The sequence below is a fragment of the Neomonachus schauinslandi genome, chromosome 15, assembly GCF_002201575.2.
Source record: "Neomonachus schauinslandi chromosome 15, ASM220157v2, whole genome shotgun sequence".
Classification (NCBI taxonomy): Eukaryota; Metazoa; Chordata; class Mammalia; order Carnivora; family Phocidae; genus Neomonachus; species Neomonachus schauinslandi.
The window spans coordinates 45,096,247-45,113,908 of NC_058417.1; the positions used below are offsets into that span (position 1 = coordinate 45,096,247).

At 39.7% G+C, this 17,662-nt stretch overlaps 1 protein-coding gene across 2 annotated transcripts in view; it reads left to right on the plus strand.

The window, feature by feature from the left end:
* The first annotated feature begins 378 nt into the window (after positions 1-378).
* Positions 379-17,662, plus strand: part of DDX42 (DEAD-box helicase 42) — a 33,697-nt gene continuing 16,413 nt past the window's right edge. Inside the window, exons 1-5 of one of the 2 annotated variants that reach the window (XM_021678497.2) lie at positions 379-551; positions 8,914-9,150; positions 10,917-11,067; positions 15,773-15,834; positions 17,206-17,242. In XM_021678497.2, the coding sequence (XP_021534172.1) occupies positions 8,930-9,150; positions 10,917-11,067; positions 15,773-15,834; positions 17,206-17,242 (471 nt within the window). In that variant the 5' untranslated portion in view covers positions 379-551; positions 8,914-8,929. Of the gene's footprint in view, positions 552-8,370; positions 8,405-8,913; positions 9,151-10,916; positions 11,068-15,772; positions 15,835-17,205; positions 17,243-17,662 lie in introns of those variants that run through there. The other variant, XM_021678498.2, reaches the window with a different exon arrangement.

The window sequence follows — 17,662 nt, forward strand, 5'->3', positions numbered from 1 at the left end:
TGCTCCGGAAGCTAAAGGTGGCCATGCTCTATGAGACCACGTGGCCAGAGGCATGCGGAAAAATGTTGCCTAGGTCGTATTTGCAAAGGACCAGAGTTTAGGGAGTCCACAATTTTATGTATATGTGGTTTCCGCCCAAGCCCTTTTTTGGGGGGATTTCTAGGCGGCTGTCATCGCTACGCTTTCTTCACCCCTAGGCCCACCTCCTGGGCTACCAGCATCCCCCCAGGCAGCTGTGTCTGGTGAGTGAGAAGTCTGTGAGGCGTTCTGGAGCTTTAAGGTCCGGAGCCCAGGGCGCCTTCCGGGAGCCGTAGCCCCCCAGGCCCCGCCCATCGGCCCGCGCTCTCTGCACTGCGCATGTCAGCTTTGCGTTCCCCTCCCCCCGGTCAGCAACGGGCCGAGAAGCGGCGGTGGCGGCGGCGGCGAAGGGGGCGGAGAGGAAGGAGCGCGGCGGACGCGGCCTGGACCGCGCGTACTCTGGCGGTGGGATTCTCTCCGCGTTGGCGGTAGTATCAGGTGCCGCTGCAGCCAGAGCAGTAGGTCTGTGCGAGGTGGGTATGGTCTCGGGGTCGCTACCTTTAGGGCCACTGGAGACAACTGTGGGGCCTAGCAGGGACCAGGGAACCGCGGCCTCGCTTAACAAAAGAGTCTGCGGAGCTTCGGGGCACCGGAGGCCCAGGGGTCCGGGAGGGGTGGGAGTGGGAGGCAGAGGCCTCCAGGGGTCCTTCCCAACCTCGTCGCCCTCCCACGACTCCCGCTTCTTCCATAACTCTCATTGTGGCCCAGTTGGCGGCTTTCCGGAGGCGGCACCCGCCCGCCCGCCCCGCTAAGAAAGGGATTTGCAGGGTGCCGAGCTCCGGTTAGGGATAGCCACAAGGAGGGTTCTGACCGAAGTCGGCAGCAGTTGGCAGATGCAAGCCTCCAAATCAGGGGGACCCGATAGGTAAAAGTTGCCAAATCGGAAGACGGTAAAAACGTAGTCAGTGATCTTTGTGCAGCCTTGAGTACATCACTATTGTCGCACAAACTTTTTTGCGGCCTATTTAAGAGCCTATTTGATGCGGGTAAATAATTTATATGGAGTTGCAAGCATACGCACCAATAATATAAGGAGGAATTATCTTGCTAGTTGAGAGTTTGGGGGAATTATAGCTTCCTCATCACTTTAGTGAAGCATTCCCCCTTTGCTCCTCACTCCTTTAGGTAGACATTCAATTTCCTTTGGTTGTATATTGTGTTTTGTAAGTGATGTTTCTGTGTCTATTCTCCATATGCCCACCCCAGAGCTCCTAAAGGGCAGAGATTATTTCTTAATCCACTCTAACTTTCCAGAGCCAAGCCCAGTTCTGGCACATAGGAGGTGAGCAATATGTATTTCATACAAAAATTAACTTAGATTTTCAGCGGTGGAAAAAAAAAAAGTATGTTGTATTTTCTTTTACCTAGAAGGGGCATTATATGGTCTGATTTGCAATTCATTCAAGGAGTATTTTTATTGACGTCTGCTCTGTGCCTGACCCCTGCCCTCCTGAAACTTACTTTCTAGTTGGGGAAAGAGAGATAATAAATTATACTATATGTTAGAAGACGATTACTGACTTAGGTTAAAAAAAAAAAAGGCTAGAGAGAGGGATGGGGAGGTATTGCATTTTGAAATAGGGCAAGCAGGGAGATATTTACCGATCAGCTGATATTTAAGCAGCCTAGAAGGAGGTGAGGGAGTGAGCCCAGCAAGTGTCTGGGGAAAGGAACATTCCAGGCAGAGGGAACAGCAAGTGTAGAAGACCTTGAAGAGGACAATGCTGGCCTGTTAAGAGGAATAGTTAGAAGACCAGTGTGCTCTAGAGCTTTGTGAGCAAAGGAGGAGTAGTAGGAGATAAGGCCAGGGCAGACCTGGGGGAGGGAGCACCAGAACAACCAGGAACTTTCAGGCTCTTAGGAGGATTTCACTTTATCTCTGCCTGAGATGAGAATCATCTGAGGCTTTTGAGCAGAGAAATGGTAAGATCTGACTTAAGTTGTAATGATTTAGTGTAATTCATGGAGGAGTGCATTTCTTCTTATTTTAGTTTTATCAAATTCATATTCATATAATCATCTTCGTTTCTTTAAGCTAACAGAGAGGAAAGAGATGCTTCCAAAATAAGTGTAGCCAGAATTTACTTGTACTTGGCTTTAGGAGAAAATGAAGAAATTCTCAGGTTTTGTACAGATTCTCATTAAAGAATTGCCCAGTTTATAGTGTGTGAGATGCTCTCAAGGCAGATTATTAGACAGAGTGGATGCTAATCAGCTGTCACCAGAACTTTCTCCTATTCCAGAAACACAAGTGATAAAGTAACAAGGTTTTATAATCAGTTGTTTTGTAGTCCACTATTTTTAAAGGCATTTAGATCATCTTATTTTCCACCATTGCCCAAAACATAAACTCTAGACAAATTATTTTCCTTATGTTCCACTCTTATTCTGCCTTTGCTTATTCTTCCTAGCCTTTGCTGTTTCTAGCTATCTCTCTTAAAATGTCTTCTTCCTTCATACTTCTCTAATCAGCTTGCATCTTCTGTGCCTAGCCTGGGGTTCTAGCTTTCTTATAAAGCCATCCGCACTTTGTCAGCTCTTCGTGATCTCTGACATCTTCAGTGTTATGTGGCATGTATGTGTGGGATCCCTGAGTTGAAAGAGATAAGAGAAGTCTAGCTTGATACTCCCCATTTACTAGTGGAGAAATTGATTTCTGGAGAAATAATGCTAAATATGACGGCAGTACGTATTGTGCACTTGTATGTGCCATGCTTTGTTCTAAGTGTGATTTTGTGTATGAACTCAATTTTTCACACTGACCCTGTCAAGTAGGTGATGTTCTCAGCATCTTACAGGCCCAGAGAAGCCAAATAACTCCCTTGAGGTTCACATCAAGTTAGTGGCAAAGCTAGGGTTTGAACATAGCCTGGCTCCGTAGTCTGTGATATTTTACTATGCTGTTATGATTTTCTACTAAATCATAGCATTTTAGTACCTAGAACCATACCAAGTGGGACTTTATGCTGTATCCTTGGCCAAGTTATAAATCTCCTTGGGACTCTTGCATATTGAATAAACAGTGAGTACACACTGTGGAAAACAGAAGAGATTAAAAAAAGCAAAAAAGTTTGGTTCTTCACCTGTGAAACCTATAACTTAGAGTTGGAGAGAGAAAATTAGAGCACAAATAGTTATGATTAAATGTTGGGTATTTTAAGACTTGAAAGGGATTGAGGAATGAGCTACCACTTTTCTGGGAGAGTCATTCATGTCATAGCTCTAGGAGTTGGGCTTTGAAGGATAAGACTTTGGTAGATAGGTATAGTGAGAGATTTGGTGGGGAAGGAATTCAGGTAAAGGGAAGAGCATTTACCAATGTACTTGGTTTTCTTGGAAAACCAGTGCATGTGGGGAAACCCTGGGAGATATGAATGGTGAGGTGTGTAGTTTGTTGCCACAGTGGAGAGTTTCATTCCAGCTTGATTGCCTAACTGGAGAGCTACTGAATTGAAGGGAATGACCGAATGAGAAATGTGCAGCGGGAAGGTTTGGGGCCAGGATCTGAAAGAACCTGGAAGAAGGTTGTTGCTGAGCATATGAATGTTCACCGCCCTTGGGTGTGACTTTCCCTAGTTGCACAGTATTAACAAACCAAAGGAGGTCGAAATTCATTTTCTCCTTTGCTACTTATGTCTGGCTCCCTATTACTTCATTATTTTATGCTTTACCACAAAAAGTCACTTCTCATAGATGATGAAATATTTGCTAGTTGTAGATGCAGCCTCTAGAAGTACATCACCATGACTTTTCCAATAAAACAGACATTCTTAGGGGTGCCTGGGTGGCTCAGTCAGTTAAGTGTCTGCCTTCTGCTCAGGTCATGATCTCAGGGTCTTGGGATTGAGCCCTGCGTTGCCTCCCTGCTCAGTGGGGAGTCTGCTTCTCCCTCTGCCCCCCCCCCCACTCATGCTCGTGCATTTTCTCTCTCAAATAAATAAAATCTTTTTTTTAAAAGATTTTATTTGAGAGAGGAGCAGAGGGAGAAGTAGACTCCCCACTGAGCAGGGAGCCCAATCCCCGGGACTCTGGGATCATGACCTGAGCCAAAGGCAGACGCTTAACGGACTGACCCACCCAGATGCCCCAATAAATAAAATCTTAAAACAAACAAACAAAAAAAGGCATTCTAAAAACGGTAGAGTTGAGGGGGTGGAGGATTACTTGTCAGATGTCAAATATCAAATACCAGTCACCTCAGAGAGGCCTTACCTGATTTCTTTTCTCTCTGTAATAGCTTACCTCTTCTTGCTTGCCTTTTTCCTGTTTTGTTTTGGTAGCACTTTTGGTACCTGAAATTATGATTTGGTTTTTCTTTCTCCTGGACCAGACTGAACTCCCTGAGGGCTGGGGCTGTGTCTGATTGTGTTACTTTATCCAAAGCACCTAGAACAGTGCCTAGCAAAATAGGCACTCAATACATTTTGAATTATGTCACTCTGGTAATGGTATAACGGCTGGATAACGGACTTGTTAGGAAATATTGCTATAGTGGAGATGGAAGTGGGAAGGAGAGGTGTCCCTCATAGTATTGACACATAAAGTAGTTGGCGGTCAGTATAAAACAATGTTAGTTATTACTAAGACCAAACTTAGGTTGTTCTCTTTAAAGCAAGGCTCATGAAATTTTGTTTATGCTTCTATTACACAGCTAATTCTTTTCAAATTAGAAATTTTTAAAATGCAAGCTTTTCAAGAAAAAAGGTAGTTGAATTTTCACAAACATGTTTGCATCTCAGAGTAGAGACTGAGGTCTAGATAGCATCATCTCTCCCTCATAAACTGGTTAAAATAGCAATGTAAAAATACATATGCAAATGGAATTCTAATCCTTTAATTTTCATTATTTTTTTTTGTTTTTAAAATGCACGTTAAAAAATCTTAGCCATTTTAAGTGTATGGTTCAGTGACATTATGTCCACATTGTTGTGCCGCCATAACCACCATAGTGTTCACAGAACTCTTTTTATCTTGTAAGACTGAAACTGTGTACCCATTAAACAATAACTCCCCATTCCTCCGTACCCCCAGGCCTTGGCAACCCATTCTTTCTGTCTCTGAGTTTGACTGTTCTACCTCACATAAGTGGAATCATACGCTATTTGTCCTTTTTGACTGGCTTATTTCCTTAACATGATGCCCTTAAGTTTCATTTATGTTGTAGCATGTATCAGAATTTCCTTTCTTTTTAAGGCTAAATAATATTGTTGATATGTGTGTGTGTGTGTATGTGTATACATACGTGTAGATATATCTCATAGTTTATCTGCTCATCCATCAATGGACACTTAGGTTGCTTCCATCTTTTCGCTTTTGTGAATAGTACTGCTCAGATCATGGGTCAGATATCCCGGCTTTCAATTCTTTTGGGTATATACCCAAATGGAGAATTGCTGGATCATATGGTTAATTTTTTGAAGAACCACCATACTATACTGTTTTCCACAGTGACTGAACCATTTTATGTTCCCACCAGCATTATACAGGGTTCCAGGTTCTCCACATCCTTGGCAACACTTGTTATTTTCTGTTGTGTTGTTTTTTTGTTTGTTTTTGGGTTTTTTTTTAGTAGTCATCCTAATGAGTGAGGAGGTGTGGTGTTCATTTACATTTCCCTAATGATTCGTGAGGTTGAGCATCTTTTATATGCTTATTGGCCATTTATATATCTTTGGAGAAATGTCTGTTCAGGTACTTTGCCTATTTTTAAATTGGATTGTTTGAGATTTTTTGGTTGTTGGTGGTTTTTCAGGAAGTCTATGAACTTCACCTGGGTGTGGAAGCCATGCGGTGATTTTACATGCACTGAAGCTAGTGGGTGTTTTCACCTTTTCTTGTCAATGTGAGAAGTGTTTATGGAGGCAGGGGTGAAGTTTCAGAGCTGTTTGAAAGGAGTTTGCCAGCTTGGTAGGAAGGGTGTAGCAGGCATATTATTATCTGAGAGAAGGCCTGGAAGTGCATGCGTATGTGTTAAGACCAAATAAAGGGAGCTTTATTTGTGAGAAGACCCACAAATAGTAGGAATATAGTTAATTTTAAAATATTCTCACTGTATTTATTTCTTAACTGTTTACTAGATGTCTCTTCTCCAAAAAATGTTTGTTTAGAGAATGCAAGTTAATTTTAATATCCTAAACGGGGGGGGCGGGGTCATCCTTTTTTTTTTTTTTTAACATAGAGATTAGGTTGGCTGTCTTGCTTGTTATACGTCAGTATATCAATCCCTCAAACCTCTGTGATGGTCAAGGGTCTGTAGCCATACACCTATATAGTATAGCCTACATAGTCTAATAGGAAGGATTATTGTCAAGAATAAGGAATTAATGGTGCATTGAGGATGATTGGCTTAGATTTCATCAGGAAGGCTGGATGGCAAGGTTTGTAATAATGGAAGATGATGGTTTTCACAGATACGGGGGTGAATTTTGAAGAACCTGAATGCATGATATTTATTCATCCAACAAAAAATTTTTGAGTACTACACACATACTAGGCTCTAAGGATGGATGCAGTGCTGGACAGAACACACAGAGTCCCTGCCCTCATGGAGTTAACATTCTAGTCAGTGCGATATTACAGAAAGTGCAATTGTTTGGCCTTGCTAGAGGCAGTAAATTAGGGAAAATGGGCAGTGTGTTCTAGATGAGCTAGTAAAAGGCTTGAGGGTTCTGAAGTGTTCAATCTTTTGGTTGACCCATTTCTCAGAAGAGTAAAGAAAAAGATATTGCATATTTTGCATCTTGTTTGGTCTGAAAGCCATTGACTCTTACCTGCTAAAATCACACCACCTGCCGATTTGTAGCAGAAGTTGAACTTGTAACACCAAGTATATGATTTGCTGCTTTTGTAATTTGAGCCCTTTGATTTTAGTAGGACTAATTTATGTGTGTGCCCATCCTTTTCGCCTATCCAGTATCTTGTTTCTTCAGTCTCCTCCTCAGGACTTTGTTCTTAGGATTTTCCTTTCATCCTACATCTTCAGTTTTTATATCTCTGTTGGCTTTTCCTCTTTAGCACAAAGATTCAGCAATGTTTCACAGCATTATAAGACAGTAGTGGAGAGGGGTGCCTGGGCGGCTCAGTTGGTTGAGCCTCCGACTTTGGAGTTTGGCTCAGGTCATGATCTCAGGGTCCTGAGATCAAGCCCCGTGTAGGGCTCCGTTGAGCACGGAGTCTGCTTGAGATGCTCTCTCTCCCCCTCTCCCCCTGCCCTTCCTCCCCACTCATGTTCTTTCTGGCTCTCTCAAATCTTTTTTTAAAAACCCTTTAAAAAATAAAAATAGTAGTGGAGAAATGTATTTATTGACATTTAAAGATGTTCATAGTGTATCATTAGGTGAAGAAATTGGTAACTAAAACAATACATACAGTATGGTTTCTTTGTTTTTAAATTTTGTGTGTGTATATACATATAGAGAAAATAGCAAAAGATAACAAAATTATATACCTAGGAGAGGAAATTTCAAGTAGTTTTAAATTTTGTTCCTTTTTGCTTTCTGGTCTTTCTGCTTTTCTATAAAAACTTAGGTAGCTGTGTCATTAAAAAAGGTTTTTTGAGCCAAGACTAGTAAGATAATACAGTATTGTTTTTAAACTGATTTGATGAATGCTCAGGAAATTTCTTTGCAATTCTTAACCGTAGTCTGAGTACTTCAGGCAACTACTATCAGTGAATCATTTTTTCTTCCTGGCCAGTGTTCTAGTGGGCATTGCCCAATAAGCGCATTGTTCATGAGTACCCTTCAGAGACAATTACATAGATACTTTCTACAAGTAACTGATTTATCTTTCAAGTGTTGATTCTTTCATTCCTCCAGATATCATTACCAAAGGATAATCTTTATTTTGGGACAGTTTTGCTGATAGCACCTCAGCCTCTGTGACAGCAAGCACTACATTATATTGTAATTGCAGGTTGTTTTGTTTTCTATTTTTTTGGGGGGGGGGGTTCGTCATTTGTTTTCCTGGTAGGCTATAATATAAACTTGGGAATAAATGTTATGAGATTAAGTCTTTTCATCTTGGTATCTTTAATTGCCTAACACAAGCCTAGCACAAATCAGATCCTCAAAATTTTTGTTGTCTTGTGAGTATTTTTGGCAGCTTAAAGATGCTAAATTAGCAGTCTTATTCTTTTTTTTTTTTTTTAAGGTTTTTTTTTATTTATTTGACAGAGAGATAGCATGAGCAGGAACACAAGCAGGGGGAGTGGAAGAGGGAGAAGCAGGCTTCCTGCTGAGCAGGGAGCCGGATGCTGGGCTCGATCCCAGGGCCCTGGGATCATGACCTGAGCCGAAGGCAGATGCTCAACGACTGAGCCACCCAGGTGCCACAGCAGTCATATCCTTTTGAGGGGGATAATGTTAAATACCACACTCCTGTTTAGACTGTGATCCCAAAAAATGAATAGCACTTTCTTTAGTGTTTTTAGAAAATGTGACTGTTCTGTTGGGGTTGACATATCACATAGCTGAAGTACAAAGTTAAGTCGTTTTTGGTTTTTGGTTTTTGTGGGGTTTTTTAAGATTTATTATTTTAGAGAGCGAGCGCGTGCGAGTGTGGGGAGGGCAGAGGAAAAAGGAGAGAGAATCTTCAAGCAGACCCTGCACTGAGTGCAGAGCCTGATGCAGGGCTCAATCCCAGGACCCTGAGATATCAAACTAAGAGACGGACGCTCAACTGCCTGAGCCACCCAGGCGCCCCCAAAGTTAAATAGTTTTAATTTAGAGGCAAAAGTTGAAAATGAAGTGTAGGCAGAAGTTGGGGAAGAGACATAAAAATCAGTGGGCTATTTATAAGGTTAAATTTATTATTAGCGTATTTTTTTCCTTACAGATCAGTCATTGACACCATGAACTGGAATAAAGGTGGCCCTGGCACCAAGAGGGGATTTGGCTTTGGAGGTTTTGCTATTAGTGCTGGAAAGAAGGAGGAACCCAAACTCCCACAACAGTCCCACAGTGCCTTTGGGGCAACCAGCTCTTCTTCTGGATTTGGAAAGTCAGCTCCACCACAGCTCCCTTCTTTCTACAAAATTGGATCTAAACGGGCCAACTTTGATGAAGAAAATGCGTAAGTGGTAATCCTGGTAGTTTAGCCAAGGTTGGGCTTTGAGATATTCATTCTGTCAACAGATACTGAGGTAAAGAAACCATTTGTTTCCCCGAATAATAATATGACTTCTTTAATTGCTTATCACTGAATTGTAGTGTTCCTAATAAGTTAAATTGGTGAGTTTACTCATTTGTGAGGAACATAATGCTTGTGTGCTTACTTTTATCTTTCCGTGTTCCAAAAAAGATTTGAGGCTATTGAAACCTAAATATGGCTGAAGAGTTTTAAATAATTCATGTGGTTTTGATGGCCTTTGTTGAAGTCTTTTATTGACCCCATGTCAGTTGTTTTGTGACACAAGCAGTAGTCAAAACTGGTAGAGACACAGTTTGTCTCAACACCCAGGTCTTAAAACGATTATGTTGTAACATCTTATAGTGGGAGAAAAAGCTACTCAGATTTTTGCCAAAGTTCTCAGGAAACATACTTAACAATTACTTTTTTAACTTGATTATCTGATAGAGTGGTTGTTATAAAAAGCTAGGGTTTGAGGGTTTGAACTCTAATTCCTTTAGATGATAATTTCTTTGCTGAAAGTGAAGAAATCTCTTACTGCTATTATTTCCAACCCAGATGGGGAAAGTTGAGTTGTTTTTTATTTGTTTGTTTTAAGAGCTCAGGATGGGACACTCACTGGCATTTTTAAAGGTTTGTATGTTGCAGGGATGAAATACAGAAGTAGACGTTTAAGATTTAGCAAAGTCAAGGATCAGTATTCTAGAGAGCAGTTTACCAGTTCAGGGATACTTTTTCATTAGTTAAATGAAACCTGTATAAATCAGTACGTATGTGTATGTAGCACATTACAGTTGTTAGAGCTTTTAAATAATTCCCATGAAGACCTGAAATGCTTTAAAATTTTAAGCTGCAGTCATTATTTATTTAATATTCATTGTATTACTGTTTTATTTAATTTTGAAATAAGGTCTAAACAGTGTTTCTGTTTTTAGTTTATAAAGAGCTATGAAGTTGTCTTTTCTGAATATTTAAGAAGTATGGGGAATGATTTTGGATTGAGCATTTATTATTAATCTTTGAAGTTTTCTGTCAGTCCTCAGAAAGTAGTCCAGAACTTCTGAAGAAAGTCCCTAGCCTTATGAATATATTGCTAAAATTTTTTTAAGGATTATAAAGAAAAAAGTAGGTTTTTAATACTTATATACAAAAGTAATTTTTTCATAGCATATATTCTTTAATATTTGCTGTGTCTGTTCAACAGTGATATACTAAATTTTTACTGAAAATTCATCCCTTTTAACAGAACTGGAAATGTGATTTGAATAGACACTATTGAAATGAGAGAATCTGCTGTGACTGTTTTTTTGCAGTATTAGAATTTTGCATGTATTAAACAATAATAGGGGCGCCTGGATGGCTCATTTGGTTAAGCGTCTGCCTTCGGCTCAGGTCATGATCCCAGAGCTCTGGGATCGAGCGCCGCGTCGGGGAGCCCCTGCTCAGTGGGAGTCTGCCTCTCCCTCTGCCTCTCCTCCTTGCTCTTGCTCTCTCTCTCAAATAAATAAATAAAATTTAAAAAAGAAAAGAGTAGGTCATTTGCCAAAGCCTGGAGGTCTCTAACAAGTATAGTTCAGATCTCTTAATAGTAACATACATATACCATAATAAAAATTTGTTAAATGAAGGATTCACCGACCCCAAGTTAAACATTCACTTTATCAATCATGCATCTTAATTTTCAGATGTATGTATTTTTTAATTTCCAGATATTTTGAAGATGAGGAAGAAGACTCTAGCAATGTTGATTTACCTTACATTCCTGCTGAAAACTCACCTACCCGTCAGCAGTTCCATTCCAAGCCAGCGGATTCTGACAGCGATGACGATCCCTTGGAGGCATTCATGGCCGAAGTGGAGGCAAGTATCAAGGCTGTTTTGTTAAGTTACAGCAATTAGAAATAGATCAGATTGACCTAGTTCTTCTTTCTGGCCCTCTCTTGGGAGAATTTTGCTCTCATATGCTATAGTTTCTTTTTTTTAAGATTTTATTTATTTGACAGAGAGAGGGTGAGAAGCAGAGGGAGAGGGAGAAGCGGGCTCCCTGATGTGGACTCCATCCCAGGACCCTGAGATCATGACCTGAGCCGAAGGCAGACACTTAACAACTGAGCCACCCAGGCGCCTCTCGTACTCTGTAGTTTCTTAAACATATGTCCACACACCCTGTAGCATTTTCAGGAAGTTTGAACTGTGACCCTTAAACAAGGGCGGTTCAAAATTTGTATTGTGTGTTTTAATATTTCTTTGTCTATTCTTTTTTTTTTTTTTTTTTTTTTTATTCATTTATTTGAGAGAGTGAGAGAGAGAGAGAGAGCACATGAGAGGGAGGAAGGTCAGAGGGAGAAGCAGACTCCCCGCCGAGCAGGGAGCCCGATGCGGGACTCAATCCCAGGACTCCAGGATCATGACCTGAGCCGAAGGCAGTCGCTTAACCAACTGAGCCACCCAGGCGCCCTTCTTTGTCTATTCTTAAATGGAATGATTATTACCTCCTTCAGTCTAGCATTAAAGGCAATTAAACTTCTGAGGAACTTGCTAAAATTATGAATTCTGTATTCTGTACTTTCAATGTTTATTTCTTATTATCAACATTACCAGCATCCTGACCTCCCTGTAGAAATTGAAACTTGTAACCACTTTGTTCTTAAAACTCTTCTCGCTAGGCTTTTGTGATTTTGTATTTTGTCCTTTTTCTCCCATCTCTCTAACTTTTCTTTTGTATTTATTTACCTTTTATTATGAAAAATTTCAGATACATACAAAAGTGGAATAGTAAAATGAGCTCCCATGTACCCTTCACCCTGCTTTATCAGTTAACAGCTTTTAGCCAGTCTTGTGTTATCTAACCCCTCTTCCCTCTTTTAAATTATTTTAAAGTAAATCCCAGGCATATCATTTCATCCATTAGTATTTCTGTATCTCTGTAACATTTAAAAAACATAACTACCATGTCATTGTACCAAAAAAAATTCATTACATATTCATCTTAACTATTCTGTTACTTATATGATCCCCTACCAATTTCTAAAAAATGTTGATTCCTGTAGTTCTCTATATTGATTTGCTATGTTCACTCTTTATACATCCCTAATGACCTCGTCCACTTTGAAAACTTAACTTCTATGTGAATAATTCATGTCGTTAGTCTCACAGTCTCTCTTCGGTTTCAGCTCTGCTTTTCTAAATCACATTGACCATTTTTACATGGATGGCATCCCCCTGGAGTCTTATTCCTCAACCAGGTCTTTCTTTTGTCATATATACCTCTTAATGCCAGAAGATCAAACACGTTCATGAGTTACTTCATTTAATCCTCAGAATAACAATGGGGAATGGACAGGAAAAAAAATATAATTTTTTTTTAACTAATAAGAAAACTGAGCCCTGTAGTAATTCAAATCCCTTGCCCCAAATCCCATTGGTACCCTGTGGCAGAGCTGGGACCCAGATTTTTCTGGCTTAGTAGTCCTGAGAACCTAGCTCTTTCTAGTACATCATGCTACCTTTCCTCTTATTTGGCAAGTTCTCTCAATCTTTATAGTATCTTTTGCATCTGTTTCCACTATAGTCAGCCTGCTTTACACTTTCATTAACTTTTTTTTTTTTTTTAAATATTTTATTTATTTATTTGACAGAGCACAAGAGAGGGGACACAAACAGGGGGAGTGGAAGAGGGAGAAGCAGGCGTCCCGCTGAGCAGGGAGCCCGATGCCGGGCTCGATCCCAGGACCCTGGGATCATGACCTGAGCCGAAGGCAGACGCTTAACGACTGAGCCACCCAGGCACCCCTCATTAACTCTTTCCTGGTGTAAATTTTCTCCCTGCCTTCAGTTCTCTGCTCTCACATTTATGTGGTATACAGAAACAGAGTAATTAGACTAAATAAAGCATGTTGTTTGTCATGTTATTCCTCTTGCTCAAAAACTGTCACTTCATTGTTTATGAAATAAAGTCCTTCCAGATTCCTCAGGTACTTGTAACCTAAAGTCTTCAGACACATCTCATCTCTAAGAAAGGAGGGAAAGAAGGAATCCAATATAGATGTTTTTCTTTGGTCTAGGTACTGCTTTTTAAACATGTGGGCCAGAATTTGGCGGGGGGGGGGGGGGCGCCAAAATTTTTAAGATTAGAAGATTTTATCTAAAAGTTCAGACTCTTGAAAAGTGGACACTGGCAAAACTAAGCCTGCATTCTATTCTTGCAATACAAAAATAGTTTTGTGTTGAGCAAATGGCTGTCTGCTTTAGATAGATAGGGCTTGCTTGTTCTAGTTCACCTTACTGTCAGTCCCTTTTATCTTCTTGACATTGAGGCTACCATTTACAACTATTTATCATCACACTTGTGTTTAGTTTTCTTACAGTGGGGAAATATTTTTCTGTCTTATCAAATACAGAAAATAAAAGACTCAGGATCATGTGATACAGGAAAAATTGCAGCGTGCTTCTTTGGAATATTCCTACTTATTAAAGTGTAAGCAAAGCACATCTGTATCAAAATAACTTCTTATCCTGGTTTACTTCCTTCATTGCCAGATTGGTACCCATTACTGTTTCCCATCTTTGATTTAGAATAACTCAGATTATTTGCCTCTTAAAGAGTATGCACTTTATAGGTAGCAAAGCCAGAGTTCAACTCCAAATCCCATTTTCTTTCTGCTATGTCATTCCATATCTAAGTTCTTGTAGCACTGTATTTTTGGGATAACACCAAGTTTCACGTGCTTTGCAACGTGGTAGCAGTTTAGTTAAGTATGTTAAATGATTCTCTCTGCAAGTAAAGGCAATAAATGTTATGTCATGTTTGAGGTGTCTTATATGGATCTTTTTTCCCTCTGAGATACAGACATTTCCCAAAGGGCTGTTTTTCATTGTATCTTACAATCCCTAGTGATGAATAAGAAGAATCATTTCTTGATTTTTCTTGGTTTAAATTCAGATTTAATTTTTAGTAATGCAACTTGGTGTAACCCTTTTTGAGTGGGAGTATCCAAGAATGGCCCAGATTCTCCTGCTTGGCATTTCAAGTAGTTGAAGCTGTAGGAGGGTAAGTCTCTTTGATACAGTATCATTCTTCAGGGTGGTTTTTGGTATAATATTCAAGGGGGTTTCACTCATTTTAGGACAGAGATTGGATATTGTCTGATCTTGGACAGAGTGGTGTTGTCACAATATTGCATTAATCCTTGATCTCAGGTATATTCTTTACTAGAAAATGTGAACTTCTCTAGTGTTTGAACTTAAGATGAAGACTTACTTTTAGCCATTTTTTCAAAAAAAGATTTATGTAGGCTTAAAAATGTTCTATAAATGTTAGTGACCCATTTCTTATGTTGCTTTTAGTTGTAGTCTTGAGTATATTGTATATTTGGCTCAATTTCTTAAAAAGTGAATTTGTTTATATGTAAAATTGAGTTTTAAAATAACTCCTCTTTATCAGGAACATTCGATTAGCTAGAACACCTGACCATGCCAGGTTATAGTTAGTGACATTTTTTTAAATCAAGGAAACCAGAAAAACTCGTGTTGCTTTATAATAAGAAACGATAGTGCAGGATGTGTTTTACCTTGGAAAAATTACTTAATTCTTTTCACATGTATAAAACAAAGAGATCAGTGATTATTAATTCGCTGTGTATAATAATTACCTTTGGAAAATGGCAAATACATGCATTTAACTCCACCCCCAAGAATTCTGATTTGGTAGATTTAGAGCAGTGCTTTCCAACCTCAGGACTTTTGACATTTGGGGTTTGATAATTTGCTGTGGGGGCTGACTGTGCGTTGTAGGATGTTTAGCAGCATCTGTGGCCTTTACACACTAGATACTGGTAACAACCGCCCCCCCCACCCTCACTCCCCAGAAGCAACCAGAAACGTTTCCAGACATTGCCAAATGTTCACTGGGGACAAAATCACCCCAGGTTGAGAACAGTCTTTCCAAAGTCAGATCCAGAAATTTGCCTTTTTTTTTTTTTTTACTAGCTCCATTGGTAGTTTGATGTTAATGGTCTTAAGCTATGCTTTGAGAAAGGCTAGTTTGCCAGAATTTAAGGCCTTTTACAGCTGTAATTTTTTTTTAAAGTGACTAAGCATTTTTTGTAGCTTTTCCATATGTGGTAAATATTGTAGCTAAAAATCATGCAATCCACATGTAGCCAAGTTTTTAGAACATTAAGTATTTCTCTTGAAAAAATAAGTGTCAAAATACAATTTGATTACATCAAGATGTAGTTGTTGAAATGCATAGCTAAAAGTGTGATGGTACTTGTTTGAATCTAAAAGTTCTTTTTTTTTTTAAGATTTTATTTATTTATTTGAGAGAGAGAGAATGAGAGAGAGCACATGAGAAGGGGGAGGGTCAGAGGGAGAAGCAGACTCCCCGCCGAGCAGGGAGCCCGATGCGGGACTCGATCCAGGGACTCCAGGATCATGACCTGAGCCGAAGGCAGTCGCTTAACCAACTGAGCCACCCAGGCGCCCACTAAAAGTTCTTTGTAAAGAAATTCCCCTTTTAATGTGTTTAGTGGATATGATTCCATATGGCCTTTTGTTTCATTAGGATCAGGCGGCTAGAGACATGAAAAGGCTTGAAGAAAAGGACAAGGAAAGAAAAAACGTAAAGTAAGTTGTTTTCTTCTCCCTCACAAAGGTTACATGAACAATGCTAAAGTATTGCAAAGCTTATTCCCCCAAAGTTTGTAGAGAAAAATTAAAGTATACAAATGTCTTAACTTGGAGTTACCCCTGTATCTTATTACAGAGATGACGAAAGTCTTTGCATTTGCAATAATTAAAAAACATTCTTTTTGGCAGAGTAGTAGTTAGTGTTTCATTATAAATAGTTTTTTAGTAGACATAAGAGTGAGTTACAGTGGGAGTTAAAAGAGCATAATTACTAACGTTTGGGCTCATTCTTCTGAGTTTTGTCCCATAATTAATACAAAATAAGTTAATGCCTATGTAATTGATTATGAAGAATAATTGTGATTATATCATAAAGTATTTTATTAATAAATAATGCAACCTGGTTTATTCAAGGAGTGATATGCTTTAGCAACAGATCAGAACTTTGAAATACCTTATTTTCTGGGAAAGCGAATTCTTCTCTTTCCCTCGCTGAATACACTCCTCTTAAGGCTTTTGCTTACCAGGCACAGGTAGGCATGGTTGGACTTCCCCTCTACTTGTCAGTCAGTGCTTCAGGCCCTCCCCAAGGTTCCTGCGCCATATGGAGGTTCAGCCCTCTCTTTGGTGCTTACTGTGTGCTGTATCCTCTTCCAGCTGCCCTACACTGGTGACTTTGCTTGCCTTGAGAACAGCAAGTGTTCTAGGTTAGGCAGAAAGTCTGTTTAGAAACAGATGGTTGTGGGAACTACGCAGCCGTACTTTCTGTAGCTCCTGAGAGATGCTGCAAGTCGCGATGGCCCCCTTCTCCACAAGAACTGCTTAGGAGTTTTAGTATCAAACTTACAGAAGAGTTGAGGTAGTTTTTCTCTGTCCCCAAGGATTTTGGCTGAATCCAGTTACTCTAGAGCTAGAAACTCTGGGGGACATTAAGAAAATTGTGACATTCTTTTTAGCATATACCAAATAGAGGGTTTATTGGTTTGTTTGTTTTTTTTAATGTATATAAAATGCAGTTTCTTTTTAAAAAGCCTTTCACAACGGCATGGTGTTTGTCTTATGGGGTTGTCAAAGCTAGGATCCTTGGGTATCTATCTGCAAAGGTTTTTACTCCTTATATCCTCTTTAGTAATTGATGTTTCTAGGGTACCATATCATCCCATTCAAAAGAGTGCAAACTGCAGCTTACAGAGTGAAGTCACACATATATGATGGATGGATAGTGTACAGTTTGCTTATTGCTGCTTTGTTATTGTTAGTGTTGAGAGTTCCTGTGCTGTATGGAATTCAACACTAATCTGCTATAAGTATGGAGCTGGGTATGTGGAACATTTGCAGGGAAGTTTGTTTCTCCGCTTGTTTTTCCAGGGGTATTCGAGATGACATTGAAGAGGAAGATGACCAAGTGAGTTCCTATGCAGTATTTCTATCTTTTATTTTTACCCCACAAAGTCTGTACTGGGGACAAGCTAGAGCTTGCCTTCACTGAAATGGCCATTCCTGACAGTCACCAGGGAATGTCATGTGACTTCCTCCTTTTCTACATGTGTGACTGATTGGTAATAGAAAAATTCACATAGCTTTCCCCCCATGTTGAAGATGGAACTTTTCATCAACTATGACATCAAAAACAAATATGACCTTTATTCAGCTTGATTTTTTTTTTTTCCCAAAATTACTGTTTATGCTTCTAAATCAAGAAGTAGTGTGGGATCTCCTGATGGCCTCTAGCAACATCTAACCTCTACCTCTTTCTAAGGGTTCTGTTTGTGATTCTTGTATCTCAAGATGGCACATTAATTTAATGACTGTCCTTCAGTATTTT